The sequence below is a fragment of the Simochromis diagramma genome, unplaced genomic scaffold (assembly GCF_900408965.1).
Source record: "Simochromis diagramma unplaced genomic scaffold, fSimDia1.1 OVJJ01000304.1, whole genome shotgun sequence".
NCBI classification, from domain to species: domain Eukaryota; kingdom Metazoa; phylum Chordata; class Actinopteri; order Cichliformes; family Cichlidae; genus Simochromis; species Simochromis diagramma.
Window position 1 is genome coordinate 10979163 of NW_024387030.1, and position 17279 is coordinate 10996441.

The 17279-nt window shown below is 39.5% G+C and overlaps 1 protein-coding gene across 1 annotated transcript in view; it reads right to left on the reverse strand.

Moving 5' to 3' along the window:
• The window catches only part of LOC120739936 (brain-enriched guanylate kinase-associated protein), a 45823-nt gene that overhangs the window by 14015 nt on the left and 14529 nt on the right, over positions 1 to 17279 (reverse strand). The window contains exons 2-4 of the mRNA XM_040041937.1: positions 16592 to 16828; positions 14482 to 14643; positions 10406 to 10472 (exon numbers count right to left, since the gene is read on the reverse strand). Coding sequence (XP_039897871.1) covers positions 10406 to 10472; positions 14482 to 14643; positions 16592 to 16662 — 300 coding nt within the window. The 5' untranslated portion in view covers positions 16663 to 16828. The remainder of the gene's footprint in view (positions 1 to 10405; positions 10473 to 14481; positions 14644 to 16591; positions 16829 to 17279) is intronic.

A 17279-nucleotide genomic window follows, 5' to 3' on the forward strand; every position in this document is an offset into this window, starting at 1 on the left:
TCCAATTCAGGGTTACGTGGGGCCGGAGCCCAGAGACAACCAATCATGCTCACATTCGTACCTACAGCCAATTTAGAATCACCAATTAATTAATGTGCATTGTGCATGTCTTTGGACCGTGGGAGAAAGCTGGAATACCCGGAGGAAACATACAAAACTCCATACAGAAAGCTCCAGCCAGCCGGTGGAGTCGAACCCAGCGGATTCTTGCTCTGAAGAAACCACTGTGCCACCCAATACGTAATAAAAATGTGCTGAAAATACTTCAAAAATTCAGGACCTGTATCCTGAAACTGTGTCTGCTGAAAAATAGATGTGTTTTAGAGTCTTTATTCTTATCAGTTTATTTTACTGTCCATTCTGTACTTTTTTCTTCCAGAATCAGTAGTAAATGGTGAAATGCATCAAAACTGTCTGGTTTCACGTTGATGCTGCTCTCCTACATGTAATTTTCACATTTTATTCAAGAGTTATGATTAATGGCTGTGGTGTTAATGGCACTAATTAGTGCACTGCAGACAGAGCATGGCTCTGCTCCCTGAAGGGCACAGAGTAACCCATACAGGCAGGTATAACACTCAGAATCGACAGGCTTTCTCAACCACCAGGACTATTATTCATCTGCTTCCTTTTACATGGTGAAATGTAATAAAATAATAATAATAATAATAATAATAATAATAATAACAACAGAAAGAAATCTCTCTAAATCAGACATCTGTATGCACTGATCTTAAAAGAGATCACACTACACACCTTTTTGAAAAGTGTGACTCAATTTACACCATGAAGCACAGAAATTAACCAACCTTAAAAACTCTGTGATAGTTAGCTGACTGACTATCAACTACGTGACACCTCACAGTCATGTTTCCTCCAGCAGATTTCTGCTAACGTCTTTGTCATGATGTTGATTAGTTATGGCATGTAGCACAAAGTTTTATTGTAGGGGAAAAAAACTGCAAGGAGAGTAATTTAAAAGTCAGTACTGATAAAGTAGAACGTGCTGCCTGTGGAGATCCCAAAAGAGCGAGAAACCGTTTGTCAGCAAATAAGTTGGGGTGCAGATTGTGAAGTGCTATACAGAGTCACATAAACTGGGCTGGACTGAGTGATAAACTGAGAGCTCAAAAGGTGGAGTGGTGAGAGAAATACTGAAGTATAAGTATTAAACTAGTGGCATCATAATATATTGTTTTAAGTACCAAAAGTAGAAGAACCCATAAGCATTACCACCTATTTTGTTTTAATGTTATACCGTAATTGTCTTAATAGCCGGTCATTTTCAACTCAAGACTGATAAAACTGTGTTTCCCACTGGTCCCTTTATTAAGTACACCTTGGACCCTGTTTGCCTTCAGATTAGCTTTTTCTTCTTCATGGCATAGAGTCAACAAGGTGATGGAAACATTAATCAGAGATATTGGTCCACGGTGACACGACAGCATCATAACCTGTGATGTGAACCTCTCGTTCCACCGCATCCCGTTCAGATGACAGATGACTGTGAACTCATTGTCATGTTCAAGAAACCAGTCTGAGATTATTCAAGCCTTGTGACATGGCACGCTATCTTCTTGGAAGCAGCCATCAGATGAAAGGTACACTGTGGTCATAAAGTGGATTTTGCAATATTTGCCTCTGAGATGTAATGAAGTAGAAATATTTACATCCTGCAGTGAGAAAAACCGAGACTGAGGTGATAAACAACGCACTGATAGAAAGCAATTATGGTTTAATGTTTTTACCTTTAGATTACTTATTATTTTAGTTGCTTTTACTTCCTGTAAAACTGAAGGTTTAATGCTCTGGTTGTTAACTGATCATAATAGAATGTGAATATAGTAAACGGTGGCTTTTTTATGTAAGTATTTATTTATTTAAGTCAAACTACAACAGACCTTTTTGTTTTGGGATGACAGTTACAGATGAAGAAGATGTAATCTCTGTTAAGAGTAAGACCTCAATTTCCTGTCAGTTTGTCAACGGAGAAAAGAGAAACAAGACTTTCAGCACTATGGACAGCTCCTTAACAATTCCAGCACTATAATCCAGGATCATCCAACCAAATAAATAAAAGAAAAAGTATTCCACTTAAATAATATATATCATATAAAAACCTATATAAAAGCCTATTATCCAGTTATAAGTACTGGCAGTATTTTGAAGTCTACATTTCTTGTAGTTATTGTTTGTTCAGTATTTAGTCTGAATTTTAAAACTTTCCTCTGTTCTGAAGTCTGAGGGATATTTTGGGTAACACAGGCAAAAGCTTACTTGACTAACAATTGTATGCAAATATGTATTTTCTGCTTGCACCAGCACTGTCTGGGAGAGCCTCAAAGATTAATTTGAATTCCTACTAAACAGTCTAACAGTCACCAAGCTATAACTCATCTAACGCGAGGACTGTCAAAGCTATATTTCAGCAATGTCCTTCTTGATCCACGCTGGCTACAACTACTGAGCACAGCTATACCAATGTCATCACAGCCTACAACTTGCCAGTTCTTCCAGGTGTTAATCACTTGCTTTGCTCTTTATGAATTAGTTTTAGTCATCATTGTTTTTCAGTTGACCTTGCCATTTCAGGCTTCTCAGAACTTTTAATTACGTGTCTGATTTGACTGGAACTGCTTTTGTCACTGCCTGCCTGGTCTGTCTTCTACAAAGGAATATATTCCCCCCTTGAAATGCCATTGCATGACATGACATCAAAAGAAATAGCAATCCCAATAGGCCCTGTCTCAGAAAAAAAAAAAAATCCCAATACTGTCTCCTGCCATGAAGACCGATTTGCTACACCAAGGCCCTCTGCTTGAAAGACAATCCCTTTGAAAAGAGTTTCACATGAGCAGAATGCATTGATGTGTGTGACTGTATGATGGAAACACACTGAAGGCATTTATGCTGTTCATGGCAGAAGTGTGACAAAGCAATAACTATTAGATCCAAACATCAGCAGTAATAGACTGCATATCACGTGGGACAGATGTTGGTGTAAGTGGCTATCTACTGAATATACAGCATTGTATTTCATGATTGCTCTGATTTATTACAGTTTTCACATCTCACTGATCCACTACCACGCATGACTAAACCTCCATTATCTGCCACAACCAATACCACTCACTGTAGCTTCTGCTTATTATAATCATTAAAAACAAATATGTTGTTGTTTGGCTATTTCTGCATATCTACTAACATACAACTGGCCACATATTAAATAGGCGTAAACACGAGATGCCTTTTTTTGGGGGAAATTACAATACAACTCTCATTTCTTGAATGTTTGCTGAGAAAATGGAAAATAAATGCAGTGATTCATTGAAACATATTGAAATACAACATTGAAATGCAGCCTCATAATTCCATCACTTTTGACAACACACCAAGAACCACTGACTGAAATGCAGACCCAAACCCTGAAATAGTCTCCACCTTGTTTTATATCTATAAAACAAGGTGGAGACTATTTCAGGGTTTGGCTGTAAACACTCGAAAATACATATTGAGAACCATTTGATAAAAAAAAAAAATGGGATTCATAATTTTCAGATTTTCAGTCCAGTAGTCCAGTTTTGTGTTTTTTTTGCAATTTTGCATAACTCAGCATTTTATCCATGTTTCCCTTCCTTAAGAATGGTTTCTTTACAGCCATCCTTCCACTGAGACCAGTTCTAACGAGGCTTTGGTGAACAGAAGGTGGATCACCTGAAGGTGAATCCAGGACTTGACTTTTAGATACTGTTCATCTGTAGGAGATAATAGTTATTTTGACAGCTTCTTCTCTTGTTCTTTATGTTTCCGAAAGTTACTTCAAATTTTTGAAGTACACCATGAAGTACACAGCACACCATGTTTTTGGTGTGCCTGTTTGGGAATCACCTTGTTGGTGGAAAAAGCATTATTTTATTGATGTCTTCTTTTTGTAGAGACAAATATTAAAATAGGAACAAATTCAGTGTTTATGTGCAGCCAGTATTCACAGAACAACTTTGAATGCCTTTCAGAAAGCCTGGAAAACTAGTGCTGCAGACCACTTTTGGCTCCTTGGAAGCAAAACAGAAAGAAGAGAAGTGTGGCTCAAAACTTTCACATTACCCTTCACTTGAAGGAAAGCGAGATGTAATGACATTTAACATAAAAAGTCCTGGTCAAACATAGATCACAGAGATTTTGTAGAGCTAATTAAGCTAATGAGTCTCTTCAAGTCACTGTCTTTTACAGTTAGCTAGATCAAGGAAGTCTGGATAGACTCAGGGGTTTTCTAGTGGCTTTTATGAAGTGCTTTATTGCCATGGAAGAAATGACCTCTTGATGAATGAAAACAAGTTGAAATCATTTCCAGATGCTGACAGCAAAAAGTGACAGTTTGTTTGTTGTTAACCAGCTACTGAAGTAAGTTAGAATATTTTTTCTTCTGATGTTTCCAAGGTGTATAAAATGAACTTTCAAGCTCATCATGTCAGGAATGCCAACTCTTTAAAAATCTCAGAAAATTTGAACATTTCCAAATCCAACACAACTGGATGACATTACTTCATATGTAATAGAAGAATCTGTTACATGATCAAAAGCATCAAAGCAAGTTGATCTTACAATGAGACTCCAACAGCCTCATAACAACTGAAAGAAAACGGACAAGTTAAGTGCGAGATGAAAAGCAGCTGACTATAGAAATACATTTTTATCTCCCTATTTCATCCGCCGAGGCTCGATAACCTTGTTGCTACTTCTCTAATAATTACACAGAATCTTCTTCTATCAGTGAGTGTGCTGCACAGACAAGCCAAATGGATCAAACCTTTGATGAGATAACTATCCAGGCTAATCAAGATACTGTAAGTCTGTCATAAGACAGGCCTTGCTGTAGAGCTGGCTCATCTTTTTCACTGATTCTGGCTTTTAAGTCCTAAAGCTGAGGCTGGGAAAATACTTGGGAAACCTCTCAACCTGATGCGATTGGACAGCTGCTGCTGAGGTGACTAGCACAGCAGTTAGCTGTAATAGTTTTCTAACAGGGTTGCGAGGCAGCTAAGACCAATTACTTTGGACATTGATTGCTCTCCCTGTCTTTGATCATGTAATTGCTTTGAGCGAGATGAGAGTGGTTCTGCTGCTGAACAGGTGTGTTGAAATCGATTACTGCAGATTTCTCATTTCTTAGACGAGAGACACAGAATGGCGAGCGTAAATTTCATCATCATTCATAAATTATCTGGTTGTATAAGATCACACTGTAGTTTATTGTTGCTACTTATTATGATCACTGCATTTGAAGATCTGAAGTCCTTGCATCTTGTGTTTCTATAGAGGCTGCTGATCATGACTCCAAACATTTAATAGAGTCATTGATTTACATTTGAACACATGGGTGTGGATAATATTACACTTAGTTTAGACTGTACAGCTACAGACACAAAAAAATCTGCATTTGCATTCATACTTTCTGTTGACTGGCAGTCGGGAAACATCAAAAACAATGTCAGACAATAGCTTTATCAAGTTTCTTGACACATTCACCTGGAAACTTTAAATTATATTTGGAGCTGAAACAAAAGTCTTGAACCACCCCCTCATTTCTTTACATTTGGCTTCCAAAGAGTCAGACTTTCTTGTAATATTTTACAGTGGTGGATGAGTAGTTCTCCAGGATTTCTGAAGGTCTTTTAGAATTTTTATTCAGACATTGGCTACGTTATCACTCATTTTCAGTCCAGTCCTTGTACCAGACCATATTCAAACAATAGTTATTTGCGTGTTAAATCACTGGTCTACGATCATCACAGCTTGACAGACCTAAAATATCATCATCAGTTTTACAGCCCTTGAACTGACAAAAGTAAAGACATCACCCACAGCCTGCCATGTCACAGGAAAGTAAGATGGTTAAGTCAAGGAGCTGTGCCTTTGACTGAGCCATTTGCATTTCTTTGTAATGACAGTAGACTGACTGACTGAATGTCAAAGAACAGGGACATGTTGTTGACATTCTGCTTGTTTTTCTTAAGCTATTATTTGCTAGGTGGTTTAATATATGTGTGTTTTCAGAACGTACACTTAACACTGAATGAAAGGGAACAGTTTTGAGTTAAAAAAATACTTTCATTGATTCAGATAATGTGAGACAACAGGACTGTATGTGGCTTGTGAACCTAATGACTAAATCTCGTGGTCTATACTTCACAGAACTGTGACTCTGAGTGTGTTTTTCTCAGGCTGAATTAATTTGGGATAAATCTTCTGCTGTGCCAAACTGATGAAAAAAGACAATTTCTCCAAAAATAAAATAAAGAAGAAATGAAACTGATTATCATAAAGCAACAATAATGTTATATTGTCAAATATATTGTGGCATTTCTACACCAGGGAACAATATAATAAAATTAAAAGAAACAAATCTAACAGGAGTTGCACTAGACAAAAAAACAAACAAACAAACCAACAAACAAACAAACAAACCAGCAGTGCAATTGTGACCTTGTTTGTTGTTAGACAACATTATAATATTTGGACTGATCTAACTGAAAAGACAAGAAATTGTTAAGGATACAAAGCTGAAGCCTCAGGAAACAGATACTGGTAAACACATCTCTGCTGCTGTCTTTCTACAACTCTAATCTATGACAGGAAGAAGAAATTCTGAAAACCCCCCAAACTATAAGTAATGGTCTCCTGGTAACAGGACTTGATGCTCTCAAGGAGAGGATTCCAGGTCAAGCTTTGGGTCAAAACCTGCTTACTGCGTACATGTGTGTATACAAGTATGTGGTTGAGCTCACAAATCCCCATCACTGTCATACATCTTTTATGAGAGTCTTAGGGAGACCGCTGTGGTACTTACATACACCATTAGGATTCTGCACTTCGTGCTAATATCAATACAAACAGGCACAGCGGTCAGGAAATGTGAAAGCTCAGAGGGAGAGAAAGAGAGAGGCTGAAAATGTAGTTATGCAGCCTGAAGGTCGAACAAGCCCATTTATATTTATAGCTCGAAAAAAAATATGCACATCCTTTACTTAAGTCACAGTAGAAATACCAGAAAATGGACATTTATCTGCTGCAAGTTAATGTTCTGTTATTGCATTTCATTTGGTGGATTACACAGTAATTACTGATGCATTAATGTGTCAGCGGTCGTTACATGTTGCTAGTTGATGGAAAAAAACAAAAATACTCTTGATCTTTAACAGAGTGTCATATTTTATGAATGGATAACCGTGTTTAAACCTTTACTCCAACTTTCTTTTATTATGGGTGAGCAAATATTTTACATAAACACTGAAATTACCAAAATATGTTTTTGAAAACATGAAAATATTAGGGTGAGAAGCATTGTGAAAGGCAGGGAAGGGGAAAGCTACCAAGCCACTGCAAATGTGCCAGCACACCATGAGCATGTACTCCAGAGCCTAAAATAAGAGTTGTTTAATTTAATTTTTTAATTGGACATCTAAACATCATCTGTCTGCAGGAGTAATGTATAAGCCACTGTTTTCTGTTGGATATGAATCATAGATAAACTAAAGGTAGAACTTAGCTCCTTAAGCTAAGTCATCACAACATAATATCTAAATATAATTGCCTGGAGCTACTTTGTGCCACTGCCCAGCTCTACTGTGTTTTTGTCCATTTCTACTTATTTTCTCAGCATTTTGAGTTAAAACATTTCAACATACATAACTTCAAATTTTGAGATATTAACGCCAAATTTTGTCTATTTAAAGTATTCTGCATTTGTTACATCTGTACATAATAATTTCCTGTAATATACATGCAGAATATTAGAGCTTGCTTTTTTAACGTCAGTATCAACAATGATAGCAGAACCAATGGCATCAATGAATTCCAGTCTAAGCATAGATGTAGTGGGTCTCATTAAACTGAACTGTCATGATTTAGACCCAAGTTTGAGTAATATCAACAGATCACTTTGGTCTTAAAAATGAAAGTGTTCCTATGCTTCCACATTTTGTATTATTTAACAAAATCTTTTGCACATAAAGTTACATCTAATCCTAACTGGCGAATTAGTTTTGAGATTGGGTTGTTTCCTACCTGCGCTGTTAAGTCTGTTTACATCAAACTCTGGTATCTTTTCTTTCTTTTCTTTATATATATATATATATATATATATATATATATATATATATATATATATATATATATATATATATATATATATATATATATATATATATATAGCAGCTGGATAGCATAGTGGTTAGACTACACGCCTTTGGAGCAGAGGACCAGACCATAGCAACCTCCCTGAACAGGGTCCAGTAACCATCACGGTGGCAGACATCCAAGCAAGGGTCTCTAGTATGAAGAGTTGGACAGCACCAGGCCCTGACATGGTTCACGCCTACTGGCTGAAGACCCCAAGAACCCCAGGACCCCAAGAATGGACCGGTCCCATCCAACTACCGCCTCAGTACTACATGGAAGCTCCTGTCAGGCATCATATCGGCTAAGATGAACAGGCACATGGGGTCAATACATGAGCAGGGCACTGAAAGGGATTGGCAAGAATACCAGAGGTGCAAAACACCAGCTACTGGTAGACAGAACAGTCAGCCGAGACTGCAAGACCAGACTGACCAACCTGTGCCTGGATTGATTACCGTGATCAGGTACCCAGCTGGTATAATAAGTTGGCCAAAGGAGGAGATAGAAGCCACTGACATAAAGACAAGAAAGCTCCTTACCATGCATGGAGGGTTTCACCCCAAATCCAGCACCCTGAGGCTGTACGCTAAGCGGAAGGAAGGGGGCCAGGGGACTGGTGAGTGTCAGCACCACAGTCCAGGATGAGACAAGGAACATCCAAGAATACATTGGGAAGATGGCCCCAACTGACCGAGTGCTCAGTGAATACCTCAGGCAGCAGAAACCCAAGAAAGAGGAGGGAGACGAGGAACCATCATGGAAGGACAGGCCCCTGCACGGTATGTACCACCGGCAGATAGAGGAGGTGGCTGATACCCAGAAATCCTACCAGTGGCTGGACAAAGCTGCACTGAAAGACAGCACAGAGGCACTAATCATGGCAGCACAAGAACAAGCTCTGATTACAAGATCCATAGAGGCTGGGGTCTATACCCAGCAGACCCAGGGGCTGTGTAAAGATGCCCCAGAGACAATCCAGCACATAACAGCAGGGTGCAAGATGCTAGCAGGCAAGGCATACATGGAACGCCATAACCAAGTGGCCGGCATAGTGTACAGGAACATCTGTGCCGAGTATAACCTGGAAGTCCCGAGGTCAAAATGGGAGACGTCCCCAAGGGTGGTGGAGAATGACCGAGCTAAGATCCGGTGGGACTTCCAGATACAGACGGACAAAATGGTGGTGGCTAACCAACCGGACATAGTGGTGGTAGACAAACAGAAGAAGACGGCCGTAGTGATCGATGTAGCGGTTCCGAATGACAGCAACATCAGGAAGAAGGAACACGAGAAGCTGGAGAAATACCAAGGGCTCAGAGAAGAGCTCGAGAGGATGTGGAGGGTGAAGGTAACGGTGGTCCCCGTGGTAATCGGAGCACTAGGTGCGGTGACTCCCAAGCTAGGCGAGTGGCTCCAGCAGATCCCGGGAATAACATCGGAGATCTCTGTCCAGAAGAGCGCAGTCCTGGGAACAGCTAAGATACTGCGCAGGACCCTCAAGCTCCCAGGCCTCTGGTAGAGGACCCGAGCTTGAAGGATAAACCGCCCGCAGGGGCGAGCTGGGTGTTTTTTTTAAACACCCAGCTCGCCCCTTTTAAAATTTCAAATTTTTTTTTTTTACATTAATTTTTATATATATTTAATATATAAAAGTTCCCAAGTTTTCACGATTTATTGTTAATTTCTATTTATTATCTGTTTTTCTATTTGGATACATTTTCTGTTTTTAAACATTTATTTATTTGCACTTTATTTGTGTTTCGTTACAGCAGCATTTCTTTATCATGTAGAAAAAAACGGAGACGTACTGCTGAACCAGCACTTCTTTTTCTCATACCAAATGGAATTAAATGTGCAGTTAAACATCTTTACACTGACAGAAAGGGGAGTTTCGCTTGTTCGACCCACTTGAGATCAAAGCGAGCTGTATGTGGCCCATGATGTAAAATTAATTTGACGTGTTCGGCTTACCAAATAACTTTTCATAACTGTACAGACTGTGAAATGACATAGTTTTAATGTCCATATGGAAAACATCAAGAACACTGTGATGTTTTCCAACACAATAAAGAATACCTTCCACCATGATTTACAAAACAAAATACAATTTTAGTGGCGCTTGTACAATATGTAACCTTATGTAACTGGATGCTTCAGTGTCAATGAAAGATACAGTTACGCAAGGTTTTAAAAAAAACTTGCAAAAACTTCAGCAGGGGATTCTTACCGCCCTGTGCATCTTGTCCTCCAAATCCTGGTTGATCCTCTGAAGAGCTGCATAGCTACTCTGGATCCTGCAAAAAACGAACGAAGTTAACGCACTTAAAAATGCAAACTGCACAATATGACGAGTAAAGAGTGTTTTACTGTTCGTAAACCGAAACAAGCAGCGGCGATCTGCACATAGATTTAGAGGAATAAAAAATTTACAACATCAGTGCGCTGACAGAAAGTCTCAGATGGGATTTGCAGGATATCTTAAGTTCTTACTTAGACTTAAGGATCACTGTGGTTATAAATCTGCTGAACTAAAACACCACAAAAAGGGCTGATGATATGTTTAAGTGCAACACCAGGGGAATCTAACACATAAAAAGTGGGCACAAAAAACTTTTACATCTATAAATATTATATGAAAAGAATAAGGAAGCATGACTACGTCTTTATAGTTAAATACCACATAAGTTTTTTCCTCCCTTTTAAATTCTGTTTCTTCATTTTGTGTAGTTTTTATCATTTTGTTATTTTCCCTTACTGATAATATTAGTATTTATTATCGGTTTTGCTCTTTAGTAGACCATTGCATTAGCTTAATGCTTAATGTAACATGCCCCTGACTTTATATTTGTTAACTTATTCCTTTTATTTTATCCTGTCACCTCTCAGCTCTGTATTACATTTTCCCATTAGCTCTCAGGCCAAAGAGAGTGTTGATAAACTGGCATTTATGGCTCCATTAAGCAGACAGATTTGGAGACTGTGGGCAGTAGAGATCAGAAGCAAAGACAGATCATAAAACAAAGGTCTGGAAGAGATTTGACAAGCTAAAGAGGGAGCATAAATGGGAATGACTGAGTAGAGCTGACAGAGAGTGGCTCACACCATAGTGAATAAATAACTGTAGTAAAACCTGCCATAATAAGGGAACACTGAGCACTGTTACTCATATTAAAGGTGCATGAACAAACTGAGCTTTGTTATGAAGTAAAATTGTGCAACTTGCGAAATATGACTGGCATGCATTGTATCAGGAGTGTTGAAGGACTTCAGGCCACCTAGGCACAGTTTATCAAGACATTTAAGTTTATCAAAGTACCACCTAAGTCACTGGAGGGGTCGTCAGTGTCGCCTACGGGCTCCCCCATGGCTGGCTGCCAGAGCTCTGGCTCTGCGACTGGTTCCCAGAAATGACTTGACTACTTTGACATCTGCCCTGGAGCTTGCGTTGTGGGGGAGCTGGCCCCCATGAACTGTTGCATCTGTTGGTCCCCAGTGGACAGGCCTGTCCCTGGGACTTTGTTTTCTGGTCTATTTTGATCTCTCCATCTGGACATGATTTCTCCCCAGTGCTTCCTAGTTTAGTTATTTGCCTTTTTAGCACTTTTTTTTTTTTTGGTTTAATTAGTTTTCTTTCGTGTTCCCAGTATGTAGTTGGTCCCTTGTCTTGTATTTCTTGAGCTAAGTGTCTGACACACGCTGTGCCCCCTTCCTCGTGTGTCAATTCCATTGAATTCAGTCAATTCATGTGTATATTATCGTTCTGTTTACTTAATTCTCTTCCTGTTTCCTAAATAAATGGCTCGTCTTTACCTAACTTGTATTTGCCTATGCATGTCTGCGACTTGGGTTTCCACATTCCTTGAATCCCGACACACATATGATATGCCAACTCCTCAGATCATGACACATTCACTTTACTTTAATGATTAATATTCACTATTTGAATACTAACAACAAAATCGTTAGTTTTTTCAAAAGTCTTATTGAAATTTTTAATTAGTTATTTAATTAAAATATCAAGTTTTAGTTTTTAGTTTACTTTCCATTAAATACAATAACCTTATATCAGATGCTTTAGAACAGGCTCATTCTGAATCAATACTGGCGTTTGTACACTAATTTTCTAATGTATTTTTTCTATTTTTATTGTTTTCTAATATAGCTCTACTTCACATTTTTCTTCCTGTCCCTTGTGCTGCTGTAACAAGTGGATTTCCCCAGTGTGGCATTAAATAAAGTCTGTGTCTATGTCATGAAGTCATGTCATAAAAGTTTGGACTCATCCAATATGGACTTAATTACTATAATGATGTATAGGCAGTGCTGGGGAGTAACGGAATACATGTACCGGCGTTACGTATTTAAAATACAAAATATGTTTATATTAAGACTCGACTGTACACTGTGTTCGTGTTTTCCTCTGAAACAATAAGTTCCATTGGAGCAGCCTTTCAACGTCTCTCTCTGTCTCAAGCTAGCAAAGTTGACCCAGACAACGACGTAAAGCTAGTTTTCGGGTATGAGCCCGACACAAACCCGACGTATTAGCCAGAGGTCCCTTTACTACGGTCCGGAGCCGCGAACCTGTTTTATATACGCGTGGAATAGTTTTCTATATGAAATCACTGCAAAAAGTGCAGCCTTACATAATGTCCACCCTACTGTTACTCATTTTATATTAAGATTTAAAAATTTAGTTGGTATTGGTATGGCGAGTAACCTTCAGTAATAGTAATAAATCACACAGCAATAGTACATTTATGCAGTTGTAAAAAGCATGATAATATATTAAGTAATCCAAAGTATTCAGAATACGTTACTCTTATTGAGTAACGTAACGGAATATGTTACAAAATACATTTTGGGGCATGTATTCTGTAATCTGTAGTGGAATATATTTTAAAAGTAACCTTCCCAATAGGACGGTGTCTGTTTTGGGAAACTCAGAGTTGCATCCTTGATTTTTGATGATGTAGTTCTTCTGGCTTCATTTATGTGCCTCTGGCATCCACTGGAGCTGTTCCAAGTGAGGATGTACTGGCAGATTACTGCAACATCAACAGCACTGTGGGCATTGTACTGGATTGCTGTAGTTAAGAGAGAGCTTACCTTCACCTATGGTCATGAGCCCTTGGTAACAACCAAAAGAATGCAATCATAAAGCAAGTCAAGATGCTTTCCCTCTTTATGGTGGCTGAGTTCAGTCTTAGCAAAATGGTAAGGGGCTGGATAATCCTGGAGTAAAGTCCCTATTTGTGTTGTTAGGGTATTTGTTTGGAGGTTTTCCAGGTTCTCCCATACCTGCTGAAGAACTCCCATTCCACAGCATCCCAAAGGTACTCTATCGGACTGTTCATTGCATCTAGGGGACTGTGCAAGTCATTTAGATGCAATGAACTCACTGTCATGTTCAAGAAACCAATTTGAGATAATCTGAGCTTTGTGAAATTGTATATTATCCTGCTGGAAGCAGCCATCAGAAGATGGATACACTGTGGTCATAAAGTGGTGGTAATAAAGCTGTGGTGTTTAAATAATGGTTATGAGAATACTGCGGGGGCCCAAAGTGTGCCAGGAAAATATTCCAGACACCATTACCCCACCATCAGCATGAACTGTTGACACAAAGTAGGATGGATCAATGTGTTTATGCTGTTTATCCCAAATTCTAAACCCACTCTTTGAATGTTGCAGTACTCAAGACTCATCAGACTACGCAACACTTTTCCAGTCTTCTGTTGTCCGGTTTTGGTGAGCAGGGTGAATTGCAGTCTCAGTTTCCTGTTGTTGCCTGATAGGAATGGCGCCTTGAGTAGTGTGGTCTTATGCTGCTGTAGCCAATCTGCTTCAGTCTTTAACATTCTTGGTTGTTACTAGTGGTTATTTGAGTTACCGTTGCTTTCCTATCAGTTCAAAGCTATTTGGCCATTTCATTCAGACTTCTGTGAGATGTTCTGAATACCCTGCTTAGCCTGTTGCCACCACCACCTAACTAAAAAGCAGAAGAGGATGATGGGGTGGTGTTCAAACCACCTGCGAGAAGTCTTTTAAAATACTGGAAAAGACCCAGATAATTGACTGTCAAAGAATTAAAAAGCAACAGAAATGTATAAAAGTGAAAACTGTAAATATGTAGACTCAATATGATTTATCTAAACCGTATTCATTTTCTCAATAAAACTTGCTTCCTACGTCCCAAAAATTGCCCTTCTTAAGCTAAAACCAGGAAATGAAAGTTGTGCCACAAAATGCATAAATAAAAAGGCAGCCATCTCATAAAGCCATGCACGCGAGCACACACACCTGCGCAGCTTCTCTGTAAATTTCTCCAGTTCCTCCTGGGCCCGGCGCAGCTCTGTCTCGAGGTACTGCCGAGTGGAGTCAAACTCAGTTTCCACCATCTCTAGTTTGTGGGTGGTGTACGACAGGCGCTTACGTAGGTCATCCTTGTGGTCGTGAAATGAGCTGAACAGATAGCAGAGAGCGTTTAGAGAAAAGGAAAGAAGAAGATAAAGTCGCACAATAGTGGTGCACTTTTATTTCTGTCAGTTTGTCAGATTCAACAAGCCAAGCACAGAATGCTAGAGAAAACAGAGACAAGCTGAAAAGGCATTATGTGTTAGTGTGAGAGGGAGGGAAAAGGGTGAAGTGTAGCTGGAGTGTAATTCAGTTTGGGGTCAGAGAGGTCCCAGGCAGGGGGATAGCAGGGAGGCCGATGGGGAGGAGTAGATGGATGGAGGAGGACTACTAATCATTTCCCATTCACAAAAAAGGAGTAGAACTGGGAAAGGAGCTCCCATCGGTGTAATGGTGAATTTTTATTACACCCTCCACCCCCTTCACCATCAAATGTGTGAAAGAATAGAAAAAGATTTTTGCCCCTGGACTTGGACCACTGGTGATTCATAGAAGAAGGGGCGAAAATACAGAATGAAACACAACTTTGTGTACGAGAATGCTTTAAAAGAAAGATGGCATGAGAGAGAATGAGAGGCCAAAGGAGCACTGTTTCAACACCATCCCTGTCAACAACACCAGGCAGGAAGAAATACTTTGGTTGTGTGTTTGATGCAGTTTTGCGCATTAACAATGAAAACACACCGACAGGACTGACTGTGGGAATGGATATGGTAGTGGAAGGCTATAAAGATTGGGAGCAGGAGCCATGTGCGCTCTGGGGGATTTAGCATTGTGCCAAACTGATGGATACTTGGCTCATGGAGAGGTTTGATGGCTCGGCCTAACCATCCAGCAGGCGCAATGACAGCATCTTCCAAGTTCACCTCAGTTCTAAGCCTCAAGCTAATCTGACACTAAAGTTGGAGTGTCCATAGTAACTTAGAGGCTATGCCATGTAAAGGGGTGGTGCAATAGGCTAGCCTTCACGTCTGTGTCCTCAGTTGAGAATCTGCATTAATTAAGCCTTTATAAAGTCATAAGAGGTAATCTTATATGCATGGGACCTCATGCTAAGTACTGTGAACGTTTTTTTTTCTTTTCCAGTCTTGATCATATGCTAAACCGAGGTCAGCAAAGGTCTGAGAATTGCATTTTGAGCTGGAGTTAGTAACATGTTTAAAGCCAGTTTATAATCTTTCAGCACATTTTAAAGGAACTGGTCTAAGACCTCGTGGGTACTTTGTCTTCATGATATTGAGCCCATGATGGAAAGGCCAATCACACTTCTCTTTAATTTCTGTAGACACATTTGGCAAAATACACGACTTTCACCTGGGACAGTGTGGTTTGAATACCATGTCAGCACTCACTTTTGTTGATGCTGTGGTAGACGAAAGTGAATAGAGACGTAAAACTGCTCTAGTCCCTCCCCCCCTCGCAGTTTTAATCCTCGGACACGGTGTCTGCAGGCTTACTCTGTGTAGGGACGTAAACAAGTGTATTATACAAAATGTGATGCTACCCTTCAAGTATGGAATCAGAGCCAGAATGCTTTTAGCTTATAAACACTAGAGGAACGGTCAAACAGTTCGCCTGCACCTCCAGCAGCTAAACACAGCACTTCTTGCTTGTTTACAAAGAGAGAAACAGTTCAATATCCCGATCCAGGTTTGCCCTCCTAAGTGATTTTGCAACACACTCTTTACACCAGCTTCAAGTAATGTTGTTAAAAAAATACATGGCAAGGAGCCCCAAACCTTTTGCTGGTGTCCTCTGTTTTTGGTCCAAAGCAGAGCGCCATTAAACTAGATTTAAATGTCAGCCAACACACGAAGGGATGTGATGATGAGCGATGGCAATGAATAGATACAACGCTATGTTTTTAATGGCTTTTTAATGGTTATAACCTCCCAATGAGAATCCATTTCCACCAGTTAAAATGAATGAAATGGATTCATCAATGATGCGGTCGATGTTTAGATTCTGAATAACTCTGCTGACTGACTCGTCTTACCTCCTTTTTTGATGTTTGCAACCGTTTCTCTGGGTTTTGAGAGCAGTTTTGCCAATATATATCTTTTTCATATTTTTCTCTGTGCTCCGGCTCTCATGTGTGTGTAGTTGGTGCTGCTTCTGCTGCTCCTGGTCGTCTGAATGCTGAAGCCAAGTTTGAACTATAACCGCAAACCGACAGTCAAAGCTTTAAGTCTTGCCTGGGGAGGCAGATAGGAGTTGGCTATCTGTGATGACCCTGGCAAAAGAGCAGAGAAAAACAGCTTTGAAGTCCCACAGATTTAGCAGCACATTTAGTTGCGTTAACTCCAGAGAGAAAAAGAGATTTTATGCGTGTTCAGAAAATGAGCTTGTTTGGTACGAGAGAGAGAGCAGAGCTGATGGATCAATGAGATAAGTTCAATAGCAAGGAAACTTGAAAAATATTGAGAAGTGTGATTTATTGCACCTCCAGTTTAACTTTCATTACACAATCAGCGCACAAAGCTCTTTGTGATGTATTCTATCATTTCACAAGCCAAAAAACATATATGCATCATGTGAATTTCTAAAAATAATACTAAAACCAACACTAGTTAAAGAAAACTGCAACACTGAATTACATCATTTTAGCTGCATGTTCGTCCTTTGCTTCCTTCTCGCTCTTGTTGTCAACAATTAAATGCAGCCAATACAAAGAGACGCTAAGT